Source organism: Xyrauchen texanus, chromosome 15, assembly GCF_025860055.1.
Source record: "Xyrauchen texanus isolate HMW12.3.18 chromosome 15, RBS_HiC_50CHRs, whole genome shotgun sequence".
NCBI classification, from domain to species: domain Eukaryota; kingdom Metazoa; phylum Chordata; class Actinopteri; order Cypriniformes; family Catostomidae; genus Xyrauchen; species Xyrauchen texanus.
This window is the reverse complement of record NC_068290.1, coordinates 31973825-31997774: the sequence shown is the minus strand read 5'-3', so window position 1 is coordinate 31997774 and position 23950 is coordinate 31973825. Positions and strand designations below refer to the sequence as shown.

At 40.0% G+C, this 23950-nt stretch overlaps 1 protein-coding gene across 1 annotated transcript in view; it reads left to right on the top strand.

The window, feature by feature from the left end:
• ulk4 (unc-51 like kinase 4) overlaps window positions 1-23950 on the top strand; it is a 199602-nt gene that overhangs the window by 108507 nt on the left and 67145 nt on the right. The window contains exons 31-32 of the mRNA XM_052143329.1: window positions 6067-6115; window positions 17815-17920. Of these exons, the coding sequence (XP_051999289.1) occupies window positions 6067-6115; window positions 17815-17920 (155 nt within the window). The remainder of the gene's footprint in view (window positions 1-6066; window positions 6116-17814; window positions 17921-23950) is intronic.

Sequence of the window (23950 nt, the reverse complement as noted above, 5' to 3'; positions counted from 1 at the left end):
GAATTTTAGTAATGGTGATAATGTGTACTTTAAAAACCCTTTATTTTGGTGCATGCCACGGTGTTGTTTTCCTCATCAGTGGTGGTTAGAATGTAGTTTGTTTGGCTATTTGAGATGTTTGACTTTCTCCATATCTCTTTAAGGTAAAAAACTAAAATAGGTCACGTATGTTTTGTGATCTGTGCCGTGATATTGAGAGAAGCCGGATTAAGTAGCGCAACTGATCATATTTTGTGCTCTCCTTTCTCTAGAATGCAAATATCGGGAAGCCTGCTGGACTCGTGTGCACTTTTGTGATACAGAGATCGCCCGTGCAACACTTACGTGAAACACTGATTCGCTTGTCAGATGACTAGCATATTTATTATCACATATGAAGTGTCGAATGCAAGATGCCGGAAAAACCCTGTACATGTTTCTTCAATTCTCTCTCAAAGGACGCCGTTCCCACTGATAGATACACACATGCCCTCACATGGATATTTATATATCACCATATACATGATATAGCAAAATCTCTATTGATTGACACTGTATATCATCGCCACGATATATATTGTCATATTGCCCAGTCCAATGCTAACCTTGTTTATGATTTCCTAAAGTATGCATACAGCAGGGTTCACACAAGATCGTTCTAGTGCTTGCATTTAGATTTTAGGAATTTAAGTACTGGAATATTTGGAAAAATTGGCTTTTGTTGCTTAAAAGTGCTTGAAATAAAAACAGAACTTGTAAATACAGTTACAGTATTTGCCACACATCTTTGATATTTGCCATATTCCCAGCACACAGTGCACAGACACTGGCCAAGAAAAGCGATCAACCACAGCTCATTTAGATTTTTACGTGACATTTAGGGGTGGGTAAAAAAAACTATTGTCTGCGTTTGTGTTGTTCCCGAATGTCAATGTGGATACACAACTCTCTAATGTGAGTAAATCACTCTCGTATGCAAGCAAGTTTTATGCTGAGTGACTAAAAGATGAAAACCTTGCTTTCCATTTTCATTGAAATATAGGCTCTTTTAAAATCCTTTCTGTTCTTTATAGTCAGTTAGTGAACAAAAGTAAAATGAAACATTAATTCTACTAACTCTCTTGTTAATTTTTTAAACACTCGCTGAACTGCCATTTGTCATAAAAAGACGGTACCATTTTAGTGCTTGTTATGCAAATAATTCTAACTCCATATAAAAACTGGTAAATTGGTTTCAACAGTGACAGCTTGCATACCCTATGGCCCAGGCTGTTAGGTTCTTTGACATAGAATCTGTTTAGCCAATCAAATTGCATGATGCAGCTGGTAGGTCTTGTGAAATGTAATTTGTTAGCCAATCAACTTGCATACTCTGTGCCTAAATTTCAATGGCCTCAGTTGTTTTCAGGTTATCGGGTTTCACTGCATTGCACTACAAGAATTTTATCTCTGAAACCCTCCTCCTCCCCATAACCACCTGTCTAAATGTGCTTCAAGGGATGCTTAAGCAGAATCTTGAAACCTCCAGAAAGACCAAACCTACCAGCTTGTCAGATCCATTATAACAGCTTAAAGTTATTCCAAGAGATGTCATGACTGAAATATGGTAATATATAACAAAGTGATTTACATTTATGCTTTTGGCAGATGCTTTTATCCAAAGCGACTTGCAGTGCATTCATGGTGTACATTTTAACAGTTTTTGTTTTCCCTGGGAATCAAACCAATGACCTTAGCATTGTGAGTGCCATGCTCTATCAGCTGAGGTACAGGAACATCACTGATAAGCACTGAATCCACCAGGAACTTCAGCAATATCTGCAACAGAATTTAAAACGCTTCTGACAGACATCACAATTCTAGCTTTCCCTCACCTCAGAGTGATTGGCTGCTAAATGCTGTTTTCATTTATAAAGTTCAACTTTTTTGGACTCACCACTTTCTCTGCTCCGCTATCAATTTTCCCACTAACCTGCTTGACTCCCATAGAGAATAAAAATGCCCTCTCAGCTCTGCTCACTCCACGCCAGTGGACACAACAAATGGCAACATGATAAATAGTTTTTAATATTATTTATTTTTTAACAGTAAAGAAATTATTATTATTATTATTTGTATTCCAGTAAAAATAATAGTCAAATAATTATAATAAAAAAGGGTCACAAGCAAAAAGTCCTGCGGTCCTAAAACAGGCTTGATTTTCGTTAAACAAAATATATTTTTTATTTGATTCTTTTGATTTGGGGGAGGAATATGACCCTGGACATGTTATTGGAAAGATTTTGTGGGATTCACCCATAACGTGACAGACCATAGACCATTTTTATGTTAACCATGATCATTTTATCTAAGTACAGTCTTCTCTGAACACATTGTGCCTTGCCTGAGGACTGTGTATGTGGGTCAGTAACCAGATTGGTCTGAAAGCTGTGTTAGTGAAATGCACAGTACTTTCTCACCCACCCAGTTGACCCCGTTTACCTCCACAAATGCCCATCATTCAGAGAGATGTATGAGTGATCCCTATGCCACCATGTCTCTCCCCGCTTACTCTGTTGTACCTGTAGAGTATGTGTTTGTGTGTGAGTGTGTGTTGTGTGTGTCTTGTATTGGCTCTTGTGTTTGATTGGTAATTGTAGGGGTAATTATGTTTGTTGGGAAGAAGAGCGCAGACAGATGAGAGATAATTTACTGTTCTGAATAAGCAGACTGGAGCAAAGGTGCACATTGGTGCAAACTGATTGCTCACCGTGCATCACTGTTCTGACAATGGGCTCCATGCATTGTGAGCGACTATATATTTCTTGATGTAATGTGAATGAATTCTCTCTGACAACAGAGCACTTAAAAGTGACATTCGTAATTTTGACTTCAGAAGTGGGAAGTAGGATTATTCCAATATCACTTAAAGGCAGCGCTGCAAATTTTCCACAAAAAATGTATGGGGTCTTTAAAAAGAAACTGCAAACAACAAACTTTATTTCTGTTGATGCTCCTGTTTGAGTTGATACTGTATAAGTTTAAAACTAATTTTCAATCAATCCCTTCAAAATACACAATTATTTTGGGGGCGGTAAAACTGGCATGTCACTTCTCAGATTTTTTGACCCATGCTGACTTCTAGCAGACTTTAAGGCACAAAGAAGATAATTCTATTTCTACCTGAGGCTTTGGGTTCATATAGCAAGAATACTGCAAGTTAGTGGGAGATTTACTCCTATAGACCTCTGCATTCACCTTATCTCAGGTACTGAGCAGCTTGCTCTCAGAACTCAAAGAAACCCTATCCTCCATAGAGGACACTCTTGGGAGAAGGGGGCAAATGAATCTAGCTATGCAATTTATCACTGTATTGACTGGGAAGGGCACCTTAAGTATTCCAAATATGACCCTTTGACTATTTACATTCCACCTGTCTCTCTGAATTTTGTGGCATTCTGCCTTAAGTACATTTGCATGTACTGTTTTAAAACATAGAGTGCTGCCTGCCTTGACAGCATGTTTTGGCATCCATTTGAATGCTCGCTTAAAGTGATTCAAACCAAGTAGCACAGTCAGTAAAATTGATTCAAACATAGTGAGTAGGCTACCTAGGCATCACAGATCCATTTGAATATTCGATCAAATTTATTTAAACCTAGTAACACAGTTAGTTAATCTGCTGTAAGCTGGCTACGTTCCTAGACAGCATTGTTGGGCATCCAGGACACATACATTTAGTTCAAGCCTACTGAGCTGCCTGCCTAGACAACATTTTTGGGCACCATAGATTTGTTAGACAGCATTTTTGGGCATCCAGGACCTGTTCAAATATTTCATTCAAACCTAGTGGCCTGTCTTCTCAGACAGCCTTTTTTTTAAATCTTAGGCATGTTCAAACGTTTGGTTCAAACCTAGTGAGCTTCCTGCCTAGACGGCATATTTGGGCTTCATAAATTCATTCAAATATCTGATTAAAATGATTCGAACCTATTAACACGGTCAATTTTATTGATTCGAACTTAGTGAGCTGGCTATCTAGACAGCATTTTTGGGCGTCATAGGCCCTGTCCCAATACCTCCACTTACGGTCTTAATACTTAGAGTTGTAGCAAATTTCAGTTGTATAAATGTACAGGGGGTGGGTTAAAGTGCCCACGTACCTCCACCATTATATGTAACAAATTTCAGTTGATGTTGATGTACACTGTACGGATTAAAGTGCTGCAATTCTCCACCATTAGATGTAGAACATTTGTATGTGTTAGCTAGTAATTAATTTACACTGTCCTTAATCTACATCATTATTATGTAAGGAAATTGAAAATGTTATTAGTCGTGTTCGACAACCATTATAAGCAAGATAAATGACAAATAATGAGATTATTTCTCTGAATAAAATTCTCCACCATTAAAATTGTAATACAATGTCTCGTTGTTTCCGCTCAAATTGCTATTGTAAGAAATTAGCTTTAATAAGGGAATTATGATTAATTCAATTATTGGAGTAATATTATTCTCATGGCTTATTGAAAATATCATCACACGTATTTAGGTACAGCTTTGAAGTGAAATCTTTTAAAAACAGGGATGAAATTATTTATCAAAATATACCAGTGTCAAATTATCTTTGAATACAGACAAACTTTATTGCTATTCTAAACAAACTATTCTAACACATAAAACATGGAACAGACCACTCTGATCTGTGGAATGTGGTGTTGTGTTCATTTGATGGCTTTGTTCATGGATAATCCTACAGTGTGCATGTACACGGCAACGAGCAAGTGTTCAAGACTGTCCCATGTCTAAATCTTGCCAAAACAGGCACTTAAACCACACTAAATCTTGACTAGCCCTAATACCACTTCGGAGCAGTCTGTCAGGCTAAGTGTATCCCAGAGTTCATCACGTTCAGGAGCCTACACCCCACCTACCCATGTGATCGGCATATTTTCGTCAATGAAAGCTTTTCAACATAAATGATTTATTATAATCAGATAGTAAAACATAAGTGAAGTATATGATATTGTTGTATATATGAATATATTAAACATATAGAGCAATATAATGTTCACAACTGGTTGGGAAGACTTAATATCAGCATCATGTATTTATATGTATATTTATTGACTTGTTTGTTATCCTTCTCGCCCAATAAACACCTTGTTTTTTTGTTCTATTAAAAACAATTAATTGTAAGGGGGATTAGATGGGCAAGGAGGAGGCAAGAACCGGCTTAACAATATAAATAATATTTATTTAAATAAAAAGCCCGCAATTCCCTCTCTCTCTCGAACTGTCGTTACCGGCTGCCTTTATCCCTCGTGTGCCCCATCAGGCCGATTGGGGAACGGGCGCTTGTCGTTCCAGCCCTGACCCACCCTCCTCCGCTCTACGTAAATTTTTATATTTAATTTAACACAATGAAACATTGTAAAAAACTTTACTTACATATCACAGTATATGTTCAAATTATTCAAACCTATTAACACGGTCAATTAAATTGATGCGAACTTAGTGAACTGGCTACCTAGGCAGCATTTTTGAGCATCCTAGCATGATGAGATGTTTGATTCAAATACTTTCAGTATTTTTTAAGCATCACTGATGCTTTTAAGCATTCAATTAAAACTGTTTGAATCTAGTGTATTTTGTGTACTATTGAATCCTAATGTTCTATGATGCCTATGAATACAGTTTTGAATCAAAAGTTTGAACGTGTGCATCTTTGATGCTTAAAAAATGTTGTCTTGGTTGACAGCTCACTAGGTTTTGAAACAGTCCGTCTATTTCTCACTTTTTTTTTCCATGTCAAAAATGTGTGCATTTTTCACTCTGACTTTCTACCTCTATCTCTCCCCCTTTCATCCTTTCAGCAACATACTTTCTCTCTCTTTCACGTGTCGCTCGATTAGTCAAAGGTCATTTTTCCAGATGACTGATCTTGACACAACGGAGCGTTCACACCTCAGTGGTCTCGTTCAGTGCCAAAGGCCAAATGCACGCACAAGTGTCACACTAATGAAGACAGAATGTGGCCCCAATGCCATGAAGTAAATGTGTGTGTCGCAAGCTAAATATGTGTGTGTGTGTGTGTCCCAACAGGCTTGTTAGAGAGAGCCGTCTCCTGCCTGCTGTCTTTCAAGTCATAGAGGTAAGTGTGCTTCTTAGCCTGCTGGATTTGCTCACTGTCTGTTTGCTTGATTTATTTATTGCCTTGGGTTTTCTGCTCTGACTTCATTAAGCAGTTAAAATTACCAGAAAATTATGAGCTTTATGGAAATCAGAAAACACTATATTGGATAAATTGGCTGTGTTGCAGAAGTGCATGTAGTATTTTCAAGCGCAAGAGAGGCTGTCCTCCAGTTTATCAGCTGTCCTAAAAATATACTGTATGATACATAGTTTTTTAATGTATTTATTGAGTTACTTTAAAGGAATAGTTCACACAAAAATGAAAGAAATACTGCCATTATTTACAAAATCCAATGTTGTTCCAAACTCGTATGACGTTTTTTCCTAACTTGAAACATGAAGTAATTTATAGGCGTTTAAATAATTCAAAGGCAATTTAGCCTTATGAATTGTGTGTGCGCTTATGTTTGTGTGTAACAGTCAGACCTTTCCCTTGGAGCGTGTTCCCATCCCTATATCCATTCAGTTATTATGTAAATTAGGCAATGGGGTCTGACCTATCAGAGTGTAATGTGTAATTGGGTTGCAGAGTTAATGGAGTGTGGATGTAAGGCCTTTTCAACAGCAGGTTACATTCTCATTAGAGAGGGTCCTGCATCAACTGTTAACTTTCAACACCAACACACACACACACACACACACACACACACACACACACACACACACACACTTAACAGTTTTATTTGGATTCACAGTTTTAGGGACAATTTACAGAACAATGCTTTGCTAGTTGTTTAGTTCTTTTCCCAGTCCAGCAATTTGTAAACCATGTTTGCATAGTTTCTGTACATTACGAGACTGCCAAAAATGAATTCTACAACTGTACACTTATAGTCACAAACATTCAATGCTTCTATATGTGGTTGGTATTTTAACACTTTGGTGTTGAAACACTACTCCATTTATGAGTCAAAATAGCATCCAATGTCTACAATAATGACAGTTTTAGAATTTTCACTAATCATTAAAATATCCGATGTGCTCAGCATTCCTTCAAATACACAGTAATGTGATGATGTATAGCAGTCCATTTGAACAGTTTCATGACTAATATATTTTTGTTGTTGATTCTGATGTCACACGGAGCTCTTTAAGTGTTAGTTTCACTTTTCGGTCATGACAAGCTTTGTGCAGCCCTTTAAAAACAGAGCATCCATACAGAATGTGGCCACTGACTCTTTATCCTTGTTTATTATGTAACAGACAGTATGGATTGTGTTGTGCCAGAAACCAAAGGACAGATTGTATTTTGTAGGAAGGACTTGCAGCTGAGCTTTTACTGAAAACAGTGTGTGAAAGTGAATGGTCTGCAAACAAGCCAACTGCCCCTGCAGTCTCAGACTGGTCCTATTGTGGCATAGCTATGCTTAAAAATTACGGAATATTGCGGGTACATTTTAGATTTTGCGCAGATTCGTTCTCATAATCACTGCTTTGACAACAGCAATTTTGTTGGTAATAACCAAGTAATTTACTTCCACTGACTGACCATCTGTGGTTGTCCAGCTCAGTTGGACATACCTATTATTGCAGAGGTCATTCAGATCTGGCAAGTCCGAGCACACACCGAACCCTGCAGCATGCAGTTTCCAAGTGACTTTCTTTTTAAAACCAAAGAATCTGCTCTCTTGTTGCTCTGAGCATGGAACTTTACATTTTGCTAGATGTGGAAAGAGCAAAGCTTGAGATGATTCTCACACACTGATGGATCATCACTGTTTTACATGAGGAGCAAGTGGTTTAATCTGGCACACTAAACAAGACATCTACACAGATTTGAAGCAAAGGTTTGCCTTGAATTTTTGAAGCTTTCTGATGATGAATGCTCAATTTTGAGCTTCCCAGCAGCAATCCAAAGCCAATGAATTTTCAGACGTAACCTGAAGAGAAAAATTACCACTGCATTAAAACCACTTTTCAAGGTTAATGTAAATCATAATCCCAGAGTGTTTCATGCAAGTGTAATTACATTTTTTCAAATGATACATTTCTACATTACCATTGGCCAAACTGACCAAATGAAAATTCCAGAATTATTTCATTATGGAGCCCTTCAAATGGAACCATAATTCAGAGGAGGAAATGTTGAAGCAGTAACATAAGCCTCACCTTATTTGGTCAATTGTTGAATCTGCAGTTAAAATAGATTTAATGCTTGGTTACAAATTTTCAGATTGTTAAATGCATAAGATTTTTGTTCTGCCTCTCAGTTACCATGTCATGAACTATATAGGTGGATGCAGCTATTTAAAATTCAGTCCAATACCAATTAAAAGGTAATTAGTCATGCTTGATAAGGTTACTATAATATTACTATTGTCAATACCTAACCCTAAATATTTAGCTTCAGCACATAACTCATCCTGCACCATCTGTGCTACAGACATGATTGATACCTCAAATTGTGAATCATCACAATGATGATCAGACTTGCAATTTTTGCCTGCAGGTGTACAATAAAATGAGCAATTGAATCATATAGGCGCATAGCAATAGTCTGGCAACCAATCACAGCACCCTAGCATCATGGCACATGGGCAAGCACAAATGCAAGTCTAGTTATTTCATGTCATTGCCAATAATTAATACAATTGCTGATATTATAATCTGTACTATAACAACAACACTAAAGCAGGAACATCCTGTCCATGCTAACAGTTCATTTAGGTATCAGAACTTTATGATGTACAGTATGAAAGACGTATAATGGTTTATTTCTTCTGAAACCTGAAATAGGTGTGTCTCATTATGAAGGCTGTTGCTATAGGACACACAGCGGTATACCGATCATCCTCAACTAGATGGCCTTTGTAGGATAAACTTAAACTAGATCGCATCTTGGGTGCTATGACAGCAAGCATCGAAAAGGGAATCTCAGAAGTAAATTTTAGGAGAATTATAAAGATGCATAGAGAACAGAAAATACATTTTTTCGGTTGTACTTTTAAATTTTGTTAATAATACTTCATTTTATATTACATATTATAATTCTACATGTTGTTCATTTTTAACATTCCTTGCATTTGAATAGAATAATTCCAGGTAAATTTGCAGATTTTTTTATGTTCTTTGATGTAAGGAATTGTGGGTTCCTTGAGTGTCAATGAAGGATACACCTGCATCCTGCGAATTCCTTTGAAAGGTTGCATTGACGGGCTGCATTGAGTGTCATACTTGCTTTTCTTAAATGAGACAGCCTCTGTGATGTATACAACTAACGAATCGGAGCACACAGCCTTTGAAACGAGATACAGCCATCCTCATATTGTTTCCAATATTGACATTTGGCAATATGTTGTTTGAAAGAAATCACTAATTTTGACCAAAGCTAAAGTGAGCTTCAGTATATTGTGCATCCCCAATATATGGGATCAAATACTTAGAATTTAGAAGTTGCTTTTAAAATAGCATTTCTAACTAAACTGAAGGACGATAAAATAGAACCCTTTAACAAGTGTTTTGATAAATGATAGGACCGCTACACATTTAATTTTAGCATCCCTATCAGAGTCTTGTTTCTCAATACTAAACTTCAAATCTTTGATTTTTAGGCCATTCGGAACATGTTTTATCTGCTCCAGTCAGAGTTCAGCCCTGCTTCTGAATCTCAGTATAATTCATATGCAGTACATTTATCCTCATAAACGCTGAGAGAACATAAAAGGAAGCTGAGGACTCTAATGAACAAGTGATCATTAATGAACAAGAAGAAAGAGAGTCGGTTTGACTCCTTTGGCCATCTCAGCAAAGCTAGTGAGCTGTGAAAGATGTTAGCTACAACCTCACATCCCCTTTAATCCCAATCCCTCAATACTGCTACCCTGCAGGTTCACAATCTGCCCTGCGCACAGGGGCTTGGGCCGGTTTGCTGTAACAAGTCAAAGGATTACCGCTTACTGAACATTTGAATTGTGTTAATGTGCTGAGTCTTCTTAGTGTATCCTAAAACCCAAAGCACCTTATTGGTCAAACCTTTCAGTAACAGAAAACTAGATTTATACTGATGACAAAGATGGAATTGTTTAGCAAACAGTTTGTAGCCCATTCAGCACTATGAAGACAATGCTAGGAATCAGTTAGCAATAATACAAATTGTGTCATCTACAGTGGGTCCTGTTTGAAACCACATAAACATATGTTTAAATTGAATTAAAAATGTAAATTAATAAGAAATATTTACATTTCTCTGAGCCCTAACTTGTCATTGGATTCGAGATTGAACACATGAAAAATTCAAAATACTAAGAAATTCTGAATGTGTATATACACTGATCAGCCACAACATTAAAACCACCTGCCTAATATTGTGTAGGTTCCCCTCAGAATAGCATTCTGAGATTATAATCTTCTCACCACAATTGTACAGAGCGGTTATCTGAGTTACCGTAGACTTTGCCAGTTCGACCCAGTCTGGCCATTCCATCACAGTATTTCTTTAGTTTTTGGCACCAGTCGGAGTAAACTCTAGAGACTGTTGAGTGTGAAAATTCTAGAAGATCAGCAGTTACAGAAATACTCAAACCAGCCCACCTGGCACCAACAATCATCTATGTGATTATCTAGCAGCCAATCTTGTGGCAGCAGTGCATAAAAAGTTAATGTTCACATCAACCATCAGAATGGGGAAAAATGTGATCTCAGTGATTTTATCCATGGTGTGATAGTTGGTGCCAGATTGGCTGGTTTGAGTATTTTTATAACTGCTGATCTCCTGGGATTTTAACACACATCAGTCTCTAGAATTTACAGTGTAAGAAAACAGGAGCACTGAAAACCCATTTGTACAGGTAGCTGTCTATTTCTGTATGGAAATAATCTTTAAAATGTCTGTAATAAACTGAGTTTTTTTTAACTGTTGAAACTATTTAAAAATGAAAGACCACTCTGGTCCATCTTTAATTTCAAGAATGTCTTAAATGGTTGTAGATTGGCTATTCTTGTTTGTTAAGGCTGGTGCACACTGCCCCAACAAATACCATCAACCATCAGAAATTGGTGTTTGTTGAAATTTGTTGGGGCAGTGTTAACTAGCCTTTACTAGCAAAAGCAGGTTACACTGGTTATTGTTTGAGGTAGTGTTATGATGTGAGGAAGAGGCAGACGGGAAGTGCGTATCCAAAAGCTGCTTTATTTGGCAAGCATGAGACAGATAAAGAAATAAACAAACTCAGGAACAATGAAAAGTCCACGATGGGAAAAAGAACTAAATACGGGAAAAAATAAAGGGGATACACAGGTTGGGGAAAACATCCATGAAGGGCAGGGAAACCTCGAAAGAACACAGAGAACCAGAGGAACAAGAGAAGCAAACATGCAACGATAAACGAACAACAAGGGAAAAGGAAAACAACAGGGTTTAAATACACAGACACAATGAAGACTAAACGAGACGCAGGTGAGAACAATGATGCAATGATGAGATCAGGGAATTGTGGGAAGTGTAGTTTTAGACAGACAAGTGAAACTCGGGGCAGACAACAAGGAAAACGTGACATGAAATGTGATCAGTGACGAGTGAAACAGAAAACACAGGGCAGACAACACAGGGACGTAACATAATACCCCCTCAAAAGGACCGGATTCCAGATGGTCCTAAGAAACAAAAAGATAGCAAAAATAAACAAATGTTCAAGGAGAGAGGGGCTAGAAAAGGGGAAAAACAGACAGACCAAAGGGGGCACAAGGGACACAGAGACAGAACAAGGAGGCACAAGGGACACTGAGACAGTCCAAGGGGGCACAAGGGAAAATTTGGCAGTCCACGGAGGCACAAGGGGTGGACAGGCAGACCAGGGAGGCCGAGAGGGCAGACAGGCAGTCCACGGAGGCGCAAGGGGCAGACAGGTAGACCAGGGAGGCCGAGGGGGCAGGCAGGCAGTCTATGGGGGTGTGAGATGGGGTCAGGGTTAGGTGGCCTGGGGGGCATCCACTGGGTAGGGACAGGTTTAGGAGGCCAGGGAGGTGGCCTCAAGTCAAGGCCCGGTTCAGGGGGCCTGGGAGGAGGAGTGGCCACTGGGGAAGTTGGCGGAGCCAAGGAGGACTTCTGAGGCGGAGCAGTCGAAGACTTGGCTGGCGGCGCCGTGGAAGGCGTAGGCGGTGAAGGCACGGAAGGCGGAGCTGAGGGAGCCACCGGAGGCGGAGCCGTGGTTGGCGGAGCCGTGGGAGGCTCAGGGGGCGGAGCCGAGGGAGGCTCAGGAGGCAGAGCAGAGGGAGGCTGAGGAGGCAGAGCCGAGGGAGGCTCAGGAGGCGGAGCCAAGGGAGGCGTAACCATGGAAAACTCTGGAGGCTCAGGGGGCGGAGCCGTGGGAGGCTCAAGAGGCAGAGCAGAGGGAGGCGAAGCCGAGGAAGGCTTAGGAGGCGGAGCCCTGGAAGGCTCAGGAGGCGGAGCCGAGGAAGGCAGCGCCATAGGAGGCGGAGTCCTGGAAGGCTCAGGAGGCGGAGTCGAGGAAGGCGGCGCCATAGGAGGCTTTAGAGGCAGAGCCCTGGAAGGCTCAGGAGGCAGAGCAGAGTGAGGCTCGGTAGGCGGAGACCTGGAAGGCTCTGGAGGCGGAGCCGTAGGAGGCTCTGGGGGCGAAGCCGAGGGAGATGGCGCCGTAGGAGGCTCGAGAGGCGGATCCCTGAGAGGCTCGAGAGACTCGGGAGGCAGAGCCCTGGGAGGCTCGGGAGGCGGAGCCCTGGGAGGCTCGAGAGGAGGAGCCCTGGAAGACTTGAGAGGCGGAGCCCTGGGAGGCTCGGGAGGCGAAGCCCTAGAAGGCTCGAGGGGCGCTGGCTCTGGGACGGTCATGGCTACTGGCGCTGGCTCTTGGACGGTCATGGCTACTGGCGCTGGCTCTTGGACGGCCGAGGCTACTGGCGCTGGCTCAGGGAAGGCCGAGGCTACAGGCGCTGGCTCAGGGACAGTTGAGGCTACCTGCGCTGGCTCAGGGACAGTCGAGGCTACCTGCGCTGGCTCAGGGACGGTCGAGGCTACAGGCGCTGGCCCACTGACATCGGGGGCTAATGGCTCTGACTGGTTGACCGGGGCTGACGAGGGCTCTGGCTCGCAGACCGGGGCAGGCGTGGGCTCTGGCTCGCAGACCGGGGCAGGCGTGGGCCGGGAGGCGGAGACCCGGCTTCTCTTCCTCCTCCGGGCAGACAAAGTGGACCGCGCTGGCTAGTGGAAGGCGACTGGCGTGGGGGTGAGCTCGCTGACAGGTGGGACTGGCGTGACAGGAAGTGCCATGGGTGACTGGAGAGTCACCACTGAGGGAGGAGAGGTAGGGTCCTCCTCAGCGACGCCCACGGTTAACGGCGAGTCGCAGACCCGCAAAGTCACCTCCACGAAGCTGCAGAGAGTCCACTCGTGCGTTGCCGGTGGCAACCGCTCCCTCAGTGTGGCGTTCAGGTTGCCCCTGAAGAAGACCACAAGGGAGGAGTCAGGGAAGTCAGAAACGTTCTGACTTCCCTGACTTCACAAAAAAATGAATAATATTATTATATTCAAAATTTAAAAATATTATATCTACTTTCACACAACAATAAATGCAGTTCTGAAATATATTTTGTATGTATTGAGCCAAGAGGTCAGTCTGTGATCTTCTATTGGTCACACATCATCATCGTACGAATTTGCAGGTGAGAGTTCACCAAACTTGAACTTTGGTACACAGTGAAATGCAAAATGTCTTAGCAATAACTGCATTTCCAGTTACCTGTGTTCGTTTGCGTAAGAATGGCACTGAATGGAATACAAAGTCTAGTGTGACTGTACCTTTATCAGTGGTAAAACATCCCATCCTACCTTGTAGAGTTACCATAAGGTATTATTCTAAATAGAGATCATTTTCAGGATGCCACTTAACTCTGCATGACAAGCTATTTTTAACACTGGCCCAACATTAAATGCTTCCTCGTTTTCTCTCCAGTGTGTGTGTGTGCTATATGTATGTATGGACTGAAGGTTCCTGATGAATGCACGACCCCTCCACTCCACCTCTCCCGAGGCTCTGTGCGGAAATAAAGCGGAAAAAGTAATGATTCCAGGCCTTGAAAATTCTTGCACAGCCTGTGGAGGGGCTCACAGATTCCCCGGAGACAGACATACCCTTCTCTATCTGTCTGTCAGCCAGTAGAGTTGGCCAGACCTCTCTCTTTGTTTCTCTCTATCCCCAGCCTCACTCAGACCTCTAATTAAAACCCACATCGATTTTTTTTCCCCTTCTTCTTCTGCCTTCTTTCTGCACTCCTTTTTCTGTTTATCATGTTTTTAATCGGCCCCTGGACCTGAGCTTGCTGCAGGATTAGGCAGTGTCTTTGACCCTAGTCGAAAGACCCAGACAACACCATCCCAGTACCTCCGGCCTTACCCAGCTCCCCCTGATGGCCTCATCCAGCCTCGGGTGTCTGCCCTGGGGCACCTCTGCTCTTACTGACTGGTTTCACACTCTATTCTTGTAAGATAGCTACAAAAAAGTGGAATTGAATTGCACTGTTTTGTATTGCTGATGTTGACGTGTTTGCTAGCTGAAAGTGTTTAATGGCCTTAGACTAACACATTAAGCAACAAGAGGCATGCTTTACAATGGATTGAACCATGGTTAAGGGGAGTTATTTGGCACAATGTGAAGTGGACTACCTCAAAGCCCCTTAACAGTGGTAAAACACAGCATTGAGTTACTTATTGCTTTTTTCAAATGGAGTCAACAGCAATATGATAAAATGCTTTTTAAATTGTTCAATAAATAATTATATTTTCTGCATTAATTATAATAATAATCACAATTAGTGGTGCTTGCCCACGCAAAACTCACCTCCACAATACTAACAGTATTCTGAGTGGTTGCTTTGTGGTCGTTTACTGGCCCAAGTCAAAAGAGCCCACCTCCAAGTCAGACTGATCTCACTGTGAATTTGGGGAGAGTAAGTTGAAAGTTATTCAGGTAAAATCGGTGTTTGATTACTGAAAGTCATACCACTGCCCCAGTGGCCAAAGCTGGATGTGTTGTTGAACGTATGGGCACATCTCTGTGAAATGTTTACAGATAGCCCTTTTCCACCAACATGGTTCTGGGGCGGGTTCCTAGGCCAGTGTGAATTCTCAAACTGTTCCGCACGTTTCACCACTGTAAAGGCTGTTCTGGGACAGGAATTTTGGTTCTGCACTGACCCCAAGACATGCTGGTCTCTACACAGGAACCAATTACGTTGGGAGCTGAAGTTTCATCACCAGGAAGTAAAAAAAAAAAAACAACAGTAGCTTTCTGCAGCAATGAGTTCTTTTTCACTCTATAACAACAATAAAAACTCCCACAAAAATGTTGGATATCAATTGAGAAAATGAGTGCTCTACTTGTGAAATGGTCTTCTACGGAGATCCAAGATAAAATATAGAGATCTCAAAGAAAAAATGTGTGCAAGGAGAAAAGGCAAGCAATTATGCATGTCTGCTTCAATCAGACGATTGACCAAATCATAAACAAATTGAAAACTTTGAAGAGAGTACAGGGAGCATGAACACAGAATCGCCGATGTCTTGTGCAGCTGATCTCTTTATATTAAGTTGTTTGTAATTGTAAACCATGTAATACAGTCAACCGGAATGCATATTTTATTAACCATTAACCCAAACTCCAGTCCTAAACCTAATCGTCAGTGGAGTAAAAATGTTATTTTAGAGGGAAAATGAAACCTCTGAATCATGCTCATCATTGATTATGTGAGCACAATTACTTCATGGTTTTCATGGGACCAGAACCTCTGTCTCTGATGTGCCATCAGTTGTGCCACAAAGAAAAAGGTGAACAAATTTGAATTGATGCAAATATGTCTGAAGGGCGATGTATATCAGTGTACTGGAACATTCGGTAGCAACATGTTAAGTTCCCATGTGATCATATTATCTCAGTATTATCTCAGTCCCAGTGATATTCTGGTCCCCAGAAATGGCTTAGGTTATTATTGGTTCATTATTTGAGATATAATAATGTATGTCTGTAGCACAAACAGTCCAGGATGAGTAATGTGCTGGTTTAAGTCACTAAAGTAAAAGCAATAGTAATAGTGATTATTGTCATAGGAAGAACAACTAATTAATCATTTCTGAAAAATAGTTAATTAGCCTATCTGTAGTCTGTGTACATAAATATTGTGTACACTCTGTAGACTTGGCAAAGTAATATAATTCAACTGATGTGCAGTAACTGGTATATCAGTCATTGAATATGGCTTATCCAATCATATTTTAGCTTGAAATAAGTATTTTATCCAGTTAAAATCCACGATCCCGGATCCGGGATTTAAAATTACGTCAGTAATAATGTACTTCAAATTTTAAATGTATGCGGAGGAGTTATGAGCTCATATCTGGTACCATTTGAAAGCTTAGAATGTCTACTTTCTTGAGATATGCATCACTTTGGCATTTGTTTTACACTAAGTAACTTATTTACAATAAATTACATAGTTCCACCCATCAAAAGTCGTGTCATAATTATGTGCGTTTTTGAATACATATATGTCTCATATCGCTCAAATATGACGCATCATGTACAAACCATGTATCAAATGAAAGCTCTCATTGCCAGTAAGAAGTTCCAATAAGTCTTTTTATTGAGGTATAATCACATATCTAATACACTTCGAATGAATCATGAGGTATACAATCAACATTTGTAAACATACAAGTGAAATTATTGAATATTTGCCGTGCTACTCGCACTAGACAGCACAGTTAGCCACAAATGCTACATAATCCTTTACCTTAGGTTATTCTCTGCAAAATGAGCCATTTTTCAGTGTTTTCTGTGGTTGTGTGCCCAAGTAATCCCTCAATATGTCACGCGAGTGCAGAAACACCACAAAGTAATGTTATATGATATTCAACTATCCAGGAAAATATGTAAACATCTGATCCGGATAAAGCATATATTGCCGTAAAGCTTAGACCCTCCGCTTTCCGGCAATGTCTCTCAAGATCAAATAGACCAATCAGGGGCTGTGATATTGCATCCTGACTGTGAAGTGATCACTAGGTAGGTTACGTGCACAAAACACACAGACGTGTCTCACCAGACACCTGAGCGCATATTTACCACTTTCAACAGTGTTTTATGTAATGACAAAGGGTTTTCTGTAAAATTACACTGGGATTTTGCATTTATAGCACTGTATATGGGTATGGGGAGACTTTAGATTTGGGTAGGCGGAAAGTACACCAAAAAAGGTAATATTCCTCCCTTCAGATACATTTAAATAGATATTAAATAAAACATGATACAGACAAAATTCCTTTTTCAGGTATTTGCTGACATCTAGTGGAAACAGCCAAAACTGTCTGCATGCTGCTAGGGCAAACAGGGCTTGAGTTATACACTTTCAAAAATGAATTTATATTAAAAAAAATCAAAAAGCGCCTCTTTTTTTAGGAGGGTTATTACTGTTCAGACAACATATATATATTTTTTTTTTTTTAATTTTTAGCAGTGTTTTATGCAACTTCAAAGGGTTTCCTGTAAAATGACACCAAAACTGTGTATTTAGGCCAAAGTATGTGGGAATGGGAAGCTTTTTAATTTGGGTAGGCCAAATCCAGGCGGAAATCCTCAAAAATGGCAAGGATCTTAAATGTTTCATTTTGTTCAATATGAGTGTATTTGTTTGTTTTTTTGTTTTTTTCTTCAGGAGCATCAGAATAATGTCCTTGGAGGCACGATGCAGAACGCCATATCTCTTCTTTGCAATCTGATTGGACAGAAGGGCACCGACCTCCGACCGTTCTACCAGCAAGGTGCAGTACATCTGAATGTCACTCGCTTTAATATATATAGGACCAGCAGTTACGAACCTGCCACTGAAGCAGCAAAAACAACTCACCCAGTCTTTTCACCCAGATACTGCCATGCACATGAAAAGGGCCTACATTCAGAGAGCTGCCCTTGTTTGTTTTGGAGTGTTTTCATTCCATTATCAGACCCTCATTGCTCTCATCTTGCTGTCTGACTCTTGTGTGTGACTCTGATGGAGGGGAGGGCATTCAGCTGCCTTTTTAAGGGCTTCTGCCAGACACTGCAGCTTTTATCAGTGAACCTCTCTGTGTGGAGTCTACTGTGGCAGCCCTGTAGCCCGCATATACTTAGTCACATATACTTAGTGACTGCCCCCCAGGCCTCACGTCACCCACTGTCTAGGCTTAGGCATCTAAAAACTTCTTTCCACATTAGCTCTGTTTATCCCTCTCCTCCTGGTCTCATCTGAGGCTGTCTATTCAGTCAGTGGGCAGCATTTCTGTCAGTGCCAAAGCTATGCTGAGTTTACCAGTGGCAAGCTCTTGAGGCCGAAACATACTTCACGCAAGTACGCAAACACAGACGCCAGCACTTGGCCAACATGTGGTCCCGTTGTACATTACAAGCTCTCTTGCGTTGCACTGGTGGTTAAAATCCTCAGACCACAAGAGGGCAATAGATTTTTTTTTAGGCGTGACAATGAAATCGGTGCTGCGTCCGAAAACTGTATTTTATAGATCCATGTCCGAAACCAGGAAAATGCTGCCTTCGGAGGCAGAATAAGATGCTTTTCAAGCTGTTCAGAGACAAGTTCTTTAAGAGTTCCCTTAATTCAAAACAGCTTTCTGTTAAGTCATTAACTGATTAGGCAGCAAGTCAACAGTCTACGTTTTCAGATACGTTTCAGAGAGATGAGTCGATAGTTGAGGAGTGGGGAGAGACAGAGAGAAAAAGTCATATATTTCGAAAAGTTTCAACTCCTATTGCTGCCAAGTCTGCCATGACAGTTGTTGAATAAAAGTAGAAATTCCTCTCTAGCGCCCTTTGTAGCAATGCTGAAAATGCAGCGCTTGTGTTAGGTTATAAATTGAGCACTGATACATTTCACAACGCAACGACTCGTGAAATCGAGCTTGCGTAGAAAGGTGAGTCTGTGTTCACGCACTTGCGTGTAGTGTTTGTTTGGGTCTTTAAATTCACAAAATCCTTCTTTGCTGGCAAAGAATGTACATTTTCTCCCTTTTATTCTCATGTATCTATATTTGCCAGTGTAATTTTAAGTGCTTTCCATTCCTGATTCTGTGCATTTGCAGACTTCATTAATTCTCATAGTAGGTATGCACCGATAGCTCTTTCTCTCTACTGATAACTATTCCAAAACCCAAGCGCTGGGTATCAGCCGAGACGATAGAGATCTGATACTTTATTTTAAGTATATATATATATATTTACTGTATTCCTCAGTGTGTGAAACTGTACTCTTCATCATTCTTTTGTCTGTATTTTCCCCATTAACACTCACCAATTTTTGCATTAGTAACAATGTCATTATAAATGATAATAACAGACTGTAATCTGTGCATGTTATGGCCACGTATTGCTTGTTTGCACATTAGTGTCATGTATTCAGAAAATAAACAAGACACATTTCACATTTTATACTGCATATACAGTTGTTACGTCCCCAAAACGGCTCAGGGAATGAGGGGACACAACATAGAGTAATTTTTTAATATTCCCAGATTAATTATCCCTGTTAACGCCACTAAGATGCTGGAGCAACAAGACATGAAGACATAAGGAGGTTTAAATCAAGTAAATTAATATATTTATTCATTGCAACCACGTGCACAAAGGAGAGAGAGACAAAACGAATCCAAATACCGTACCCAGGGAGTAGGAATCTGAACGGGGCTTAAAGCAAAGAAATAATCAAAACAAAACCCACGTTCTAACTACATTCCCGTTCCCACTAAACTACGACATCAAAGAAAGAAACAAAACAACATCGACGGCGGTGCAACACGCCCTCGCTAACCTACTCTACATAAAAACTCAAAACATACAAAAGTAGCACCCGCTCCTTACCTGTTGTATTAACACAGTGCTTCCCTAGGTGTTGCATGAATGGAAGTCACGTGACATGCTTGCCTAATTACTACTCCCTGGCCGGTTGTAAAGCAATACAAAAGAAACAAAAAGAAGAAACATAAAGACTCAAGTTTCCAACGTAATCCAAAAAAAAACGTTAACAAACTATTAACTCAAAATATAAGCTTTAGGTAACAAAACGAAAAGAAAACAAGACATGCCAACATCACAGCGTGACCCGAGACGAAAACGAACAGTTCCCTCCTTCTCCCTCTCTCTTCCGGTCCACGTCAATCTCTTACAGCAAGGACGCCCATTCCGGTGCGCGTCACAATGATTACGGACAGCCAACAGCACCGCCCTGAGAGATCATAGCAGAGAAAGTGAAAGCAAAGACAACAACAAAAGAACAACATATCCTCGGAGCACGTAACAACAGTATATTACTTGAAATCCTCATTAAGTGGTAAAAAAGGCATCTTTTACTGACATCATGTGAATTCTACTCATAGAATGAGGCATAAAGAGGCAAAAGATAACACTTTTGAATGTCACATTAGTTAAGGTTTTGCGGAGTGATTTATATGTACTTCTAAAGCCTCCAACAGTGTTGTGGCGGGTGTTTGAATGTTCTCAAACAGTATGCTGTTGCTCGACTGTTGCGAAGAAGATCTTCTGTGGAAATATATTGGTCCCTTATGATGAAAAATGTTTTTGCTTACTAGTCTACGTATTATTAGTAGTTACAGTAGTATTTCATTTGAATAATACAAGTTTATTATACAGAAGTCAGGCTTTTATTTTGGTGGAAAACTCAAGGAAGACCTTCTGAGTTTCTGTGTGAGGTTAACAATAGTTTTAGTATACTACTATTTCAGAATTTGGTGAAATGCTGTTATCTCCTTTTTCCAGAAAATTCCAGTGTCATTCTCAATGTATGCCATAAGAAAACTGATCTTTGGGGTTCGTGTGGAGTGCTCCGCTCTGATGAAGTCATATGGACTACTTTTATGGTGCTTTTATAGTATTGTTCTGTCATTTTTGGAGCTTGACAATAACGACCGTGACTAACACACATTATCAAATTTGGATCGGTCTGGTCTGAACGATAATTGATCAGTTAAAAAGGTCAGTATTGGAGCAATGAATATTTGCTTCAAATAATAATTTGTAAATGCTTTATTTTTTTACTATTGTTTAGAATTGGTTTTCTGACATTTAAACTAGGCTAGCTTAAGCAATCAATGTTAGTTCATGTTTGGGTTTTTTTGCTGGCTTTCTTAAGTTTGTTTTTCCCAGCCTGCTCTGTGAATGCCAAGTTTCATTGATGCTTTCAGCTCCCTTGTGCTGAATTATTGAGTTATGAATTTATATAGTCTTGCTAAAGTTGACAGTTTTGGACCCATAAGCGGCATGCTTGTCTTCGCTACATGCTAGGGCGAGATGGACACTAAGGTGTAAGTCAGTGTTTCCTAACCACTGAGAAAGATTGTCAGGTGTGCTGTGTAAAATTATCAAATTCCACAAAATAAATAAATGCATGAAAAAGAAATGTATAATAATTTCATGGATACAAACTCCTCACCTTTCAGAGAAATTAGCCATTTTGAAACCGTAATAGGTCACTTTTGTGATTGTGAAGAGCAATGATTAATGTGCAGAAGTGAGTGATATTTATAAGCGTTAAGGGTCTATCACGTGACTCACTTCAGCGCTGCAGAATTCATTGAAGCCTATGAAGTGATGTCACACCAAAGTGTTTTTCACACACAATTTTTTGCTTCACCAATAATGTCTTTGAGAGTACTAAGCAACAAGAAATATTTCAAAACTGTATAAATTTGTGAAGAGACATTTAATGTCTAATAATTTATTTTAATTACCTAATCGTTTACGAATATCAGAGACGCCAGTTATTGAACTAATTTGAATTCACCAAGAAAACGCTTAGACCTAAACATAAGTCCTTTTATTACTTTCTGCTATCAAATCAACTGCAAGCTTTTTTCTATCTCTTTCAAATACATGTTTTCAATGTTTATTGTGCACACATCCCACTTTTTTATGTGGCAAACTCGTAAAATCGCCCCCTCTGTGAAGCTTTCTGCAACTCTTGTCATGTGGAGGGCAATGCGGCACTTGATGCTGGGTTCAGCCTCCAGAACCAAATTAAAACTGCCACGAGGAGTCTTTTGTCTGAGGCAAAGACGCAAACTCTAATGACAATTGCCTCAGCATCAGTCTCCCTTGATGCGTTTGATTACGCTCATGTGAGTTTAAGTCGATGCGGACCAGGTGGAAGGTTTGAGTTGTCGATTGAGTTCTGTTCAGTAATTTCTTTTTACGTGTTTTGTTCATATTTTAATCGTATTTGTTTTTTGTAATATTGCGTTGTTCATATGTCGTGTTTTAGTTGTCTCTTCTGTCACTGCGGGGGGGGGGGGAAAACATTCATCTGCTTGGTGTCTCTATTGTTCATTAATAAATGTTCTCTTCATAAATAAATGCATAATCTACTATATGCTCGTCCTGTAAATTCTTGATTATAAATGAAAATGGGAATGAAATTAAAATGTTTTAAATGTCTTATTATCATTAAAATATGAAAATGAAAATGACGGATAATAATAGATTATGACAGAATTTGTGTGATCCTGTCCGTCAAAATGACGGACGATGAGAATGTCTAATGCAAGCACTGTATGTGACTTGTTTTTTGGTTTGTTTGTTTGTTTCTTTGTAATTAAATGCACTACTAAGATGGAGAGAAAACATGGACAAGTTCTTGAAAAGGAAAAATATTGATGATGGTTAGCCTATGTGGGATAGTGGTGTGCCGTAGAATTTTTTAGTCGTAAAAAGTGTGCCATGGCAGAAAAAAAGGTTGCGAAACACTGGTGTAGGTTGGTGTGCGTTTGTATGTGTTCCATGTTTCCTTTTCTACAAAAGATGAGTCAAATTCACACACACTCACTGCATTCAAGACACTGTGTGAACCAAAGCTTTTTTACCTCTGTGCCACCTTGATTCATTCACTGTGAAGGAATCAAGGTGGCACAGAGGTAAAAAAGCTTTGGTTCACACATATGCACACAGTTCTAGAGAGGTTGAGACTCAAGATGATTCTGTGAGGTAGCACATTTTCAGAGCTCTGTCCCAGAGATATCTCACTTCAGGAGTGATGGCTGGGGGTGGGTGTCAGTAATTTTGCCTTGGAGGACATGGTCTTGGATCAACATCCTTGTTGGTCCTGAAATAACATTCCTATCAATCAGATTTTAGGAATAGAGAAAGGCGAGTTACGCTTAGGGCAGGGAAAACTGGCTTCATCATAAGCAACATTTTGCCAAACGATGAGAACATTTTGACTGTGCAAATATACAATCAGAGACCAATTTAATACAATTCTTGTAAAAGACATGTTTACACAAACTTTTTAAAGGCATAAATGCAATCCTATAATTGGCCCTATTGCAACTATATATTAAATAATTCTAAACAGACAAAAATGCACTAGCATATTTCATTTATTTATTCATTTATTTCATTTATTTTTCTATTAGAAACAATACTCTTAATGTGAATTCCTATCTTTAACTATGCATTGTCAACTGAGCAGTAACTACACTGCCTGATTTAGGTGTCAGGAACCTGTAGTAACAATATTACAATACATTGTAGCAGTTCTTGATTCATTTCAAGATTAATTTAGCTGAAGAGAAGTGACTCGTTCGTTCAGAAATTAGACTACACTAGTCACGCTATATGTTTCACACTCTAGATTTAGTGGCAGCTCAGCTCTTCTGCTTATTAGCACTGCAGGAAACATTGTCAGTGTATTTCAACCCAGTCTCATGAAAATGTTTACATATTTTACGAGCTGGCTATTTCGTATGAGTTCGTGTAAAATCGCACATGAGGCATTTACGGACATGCCTATT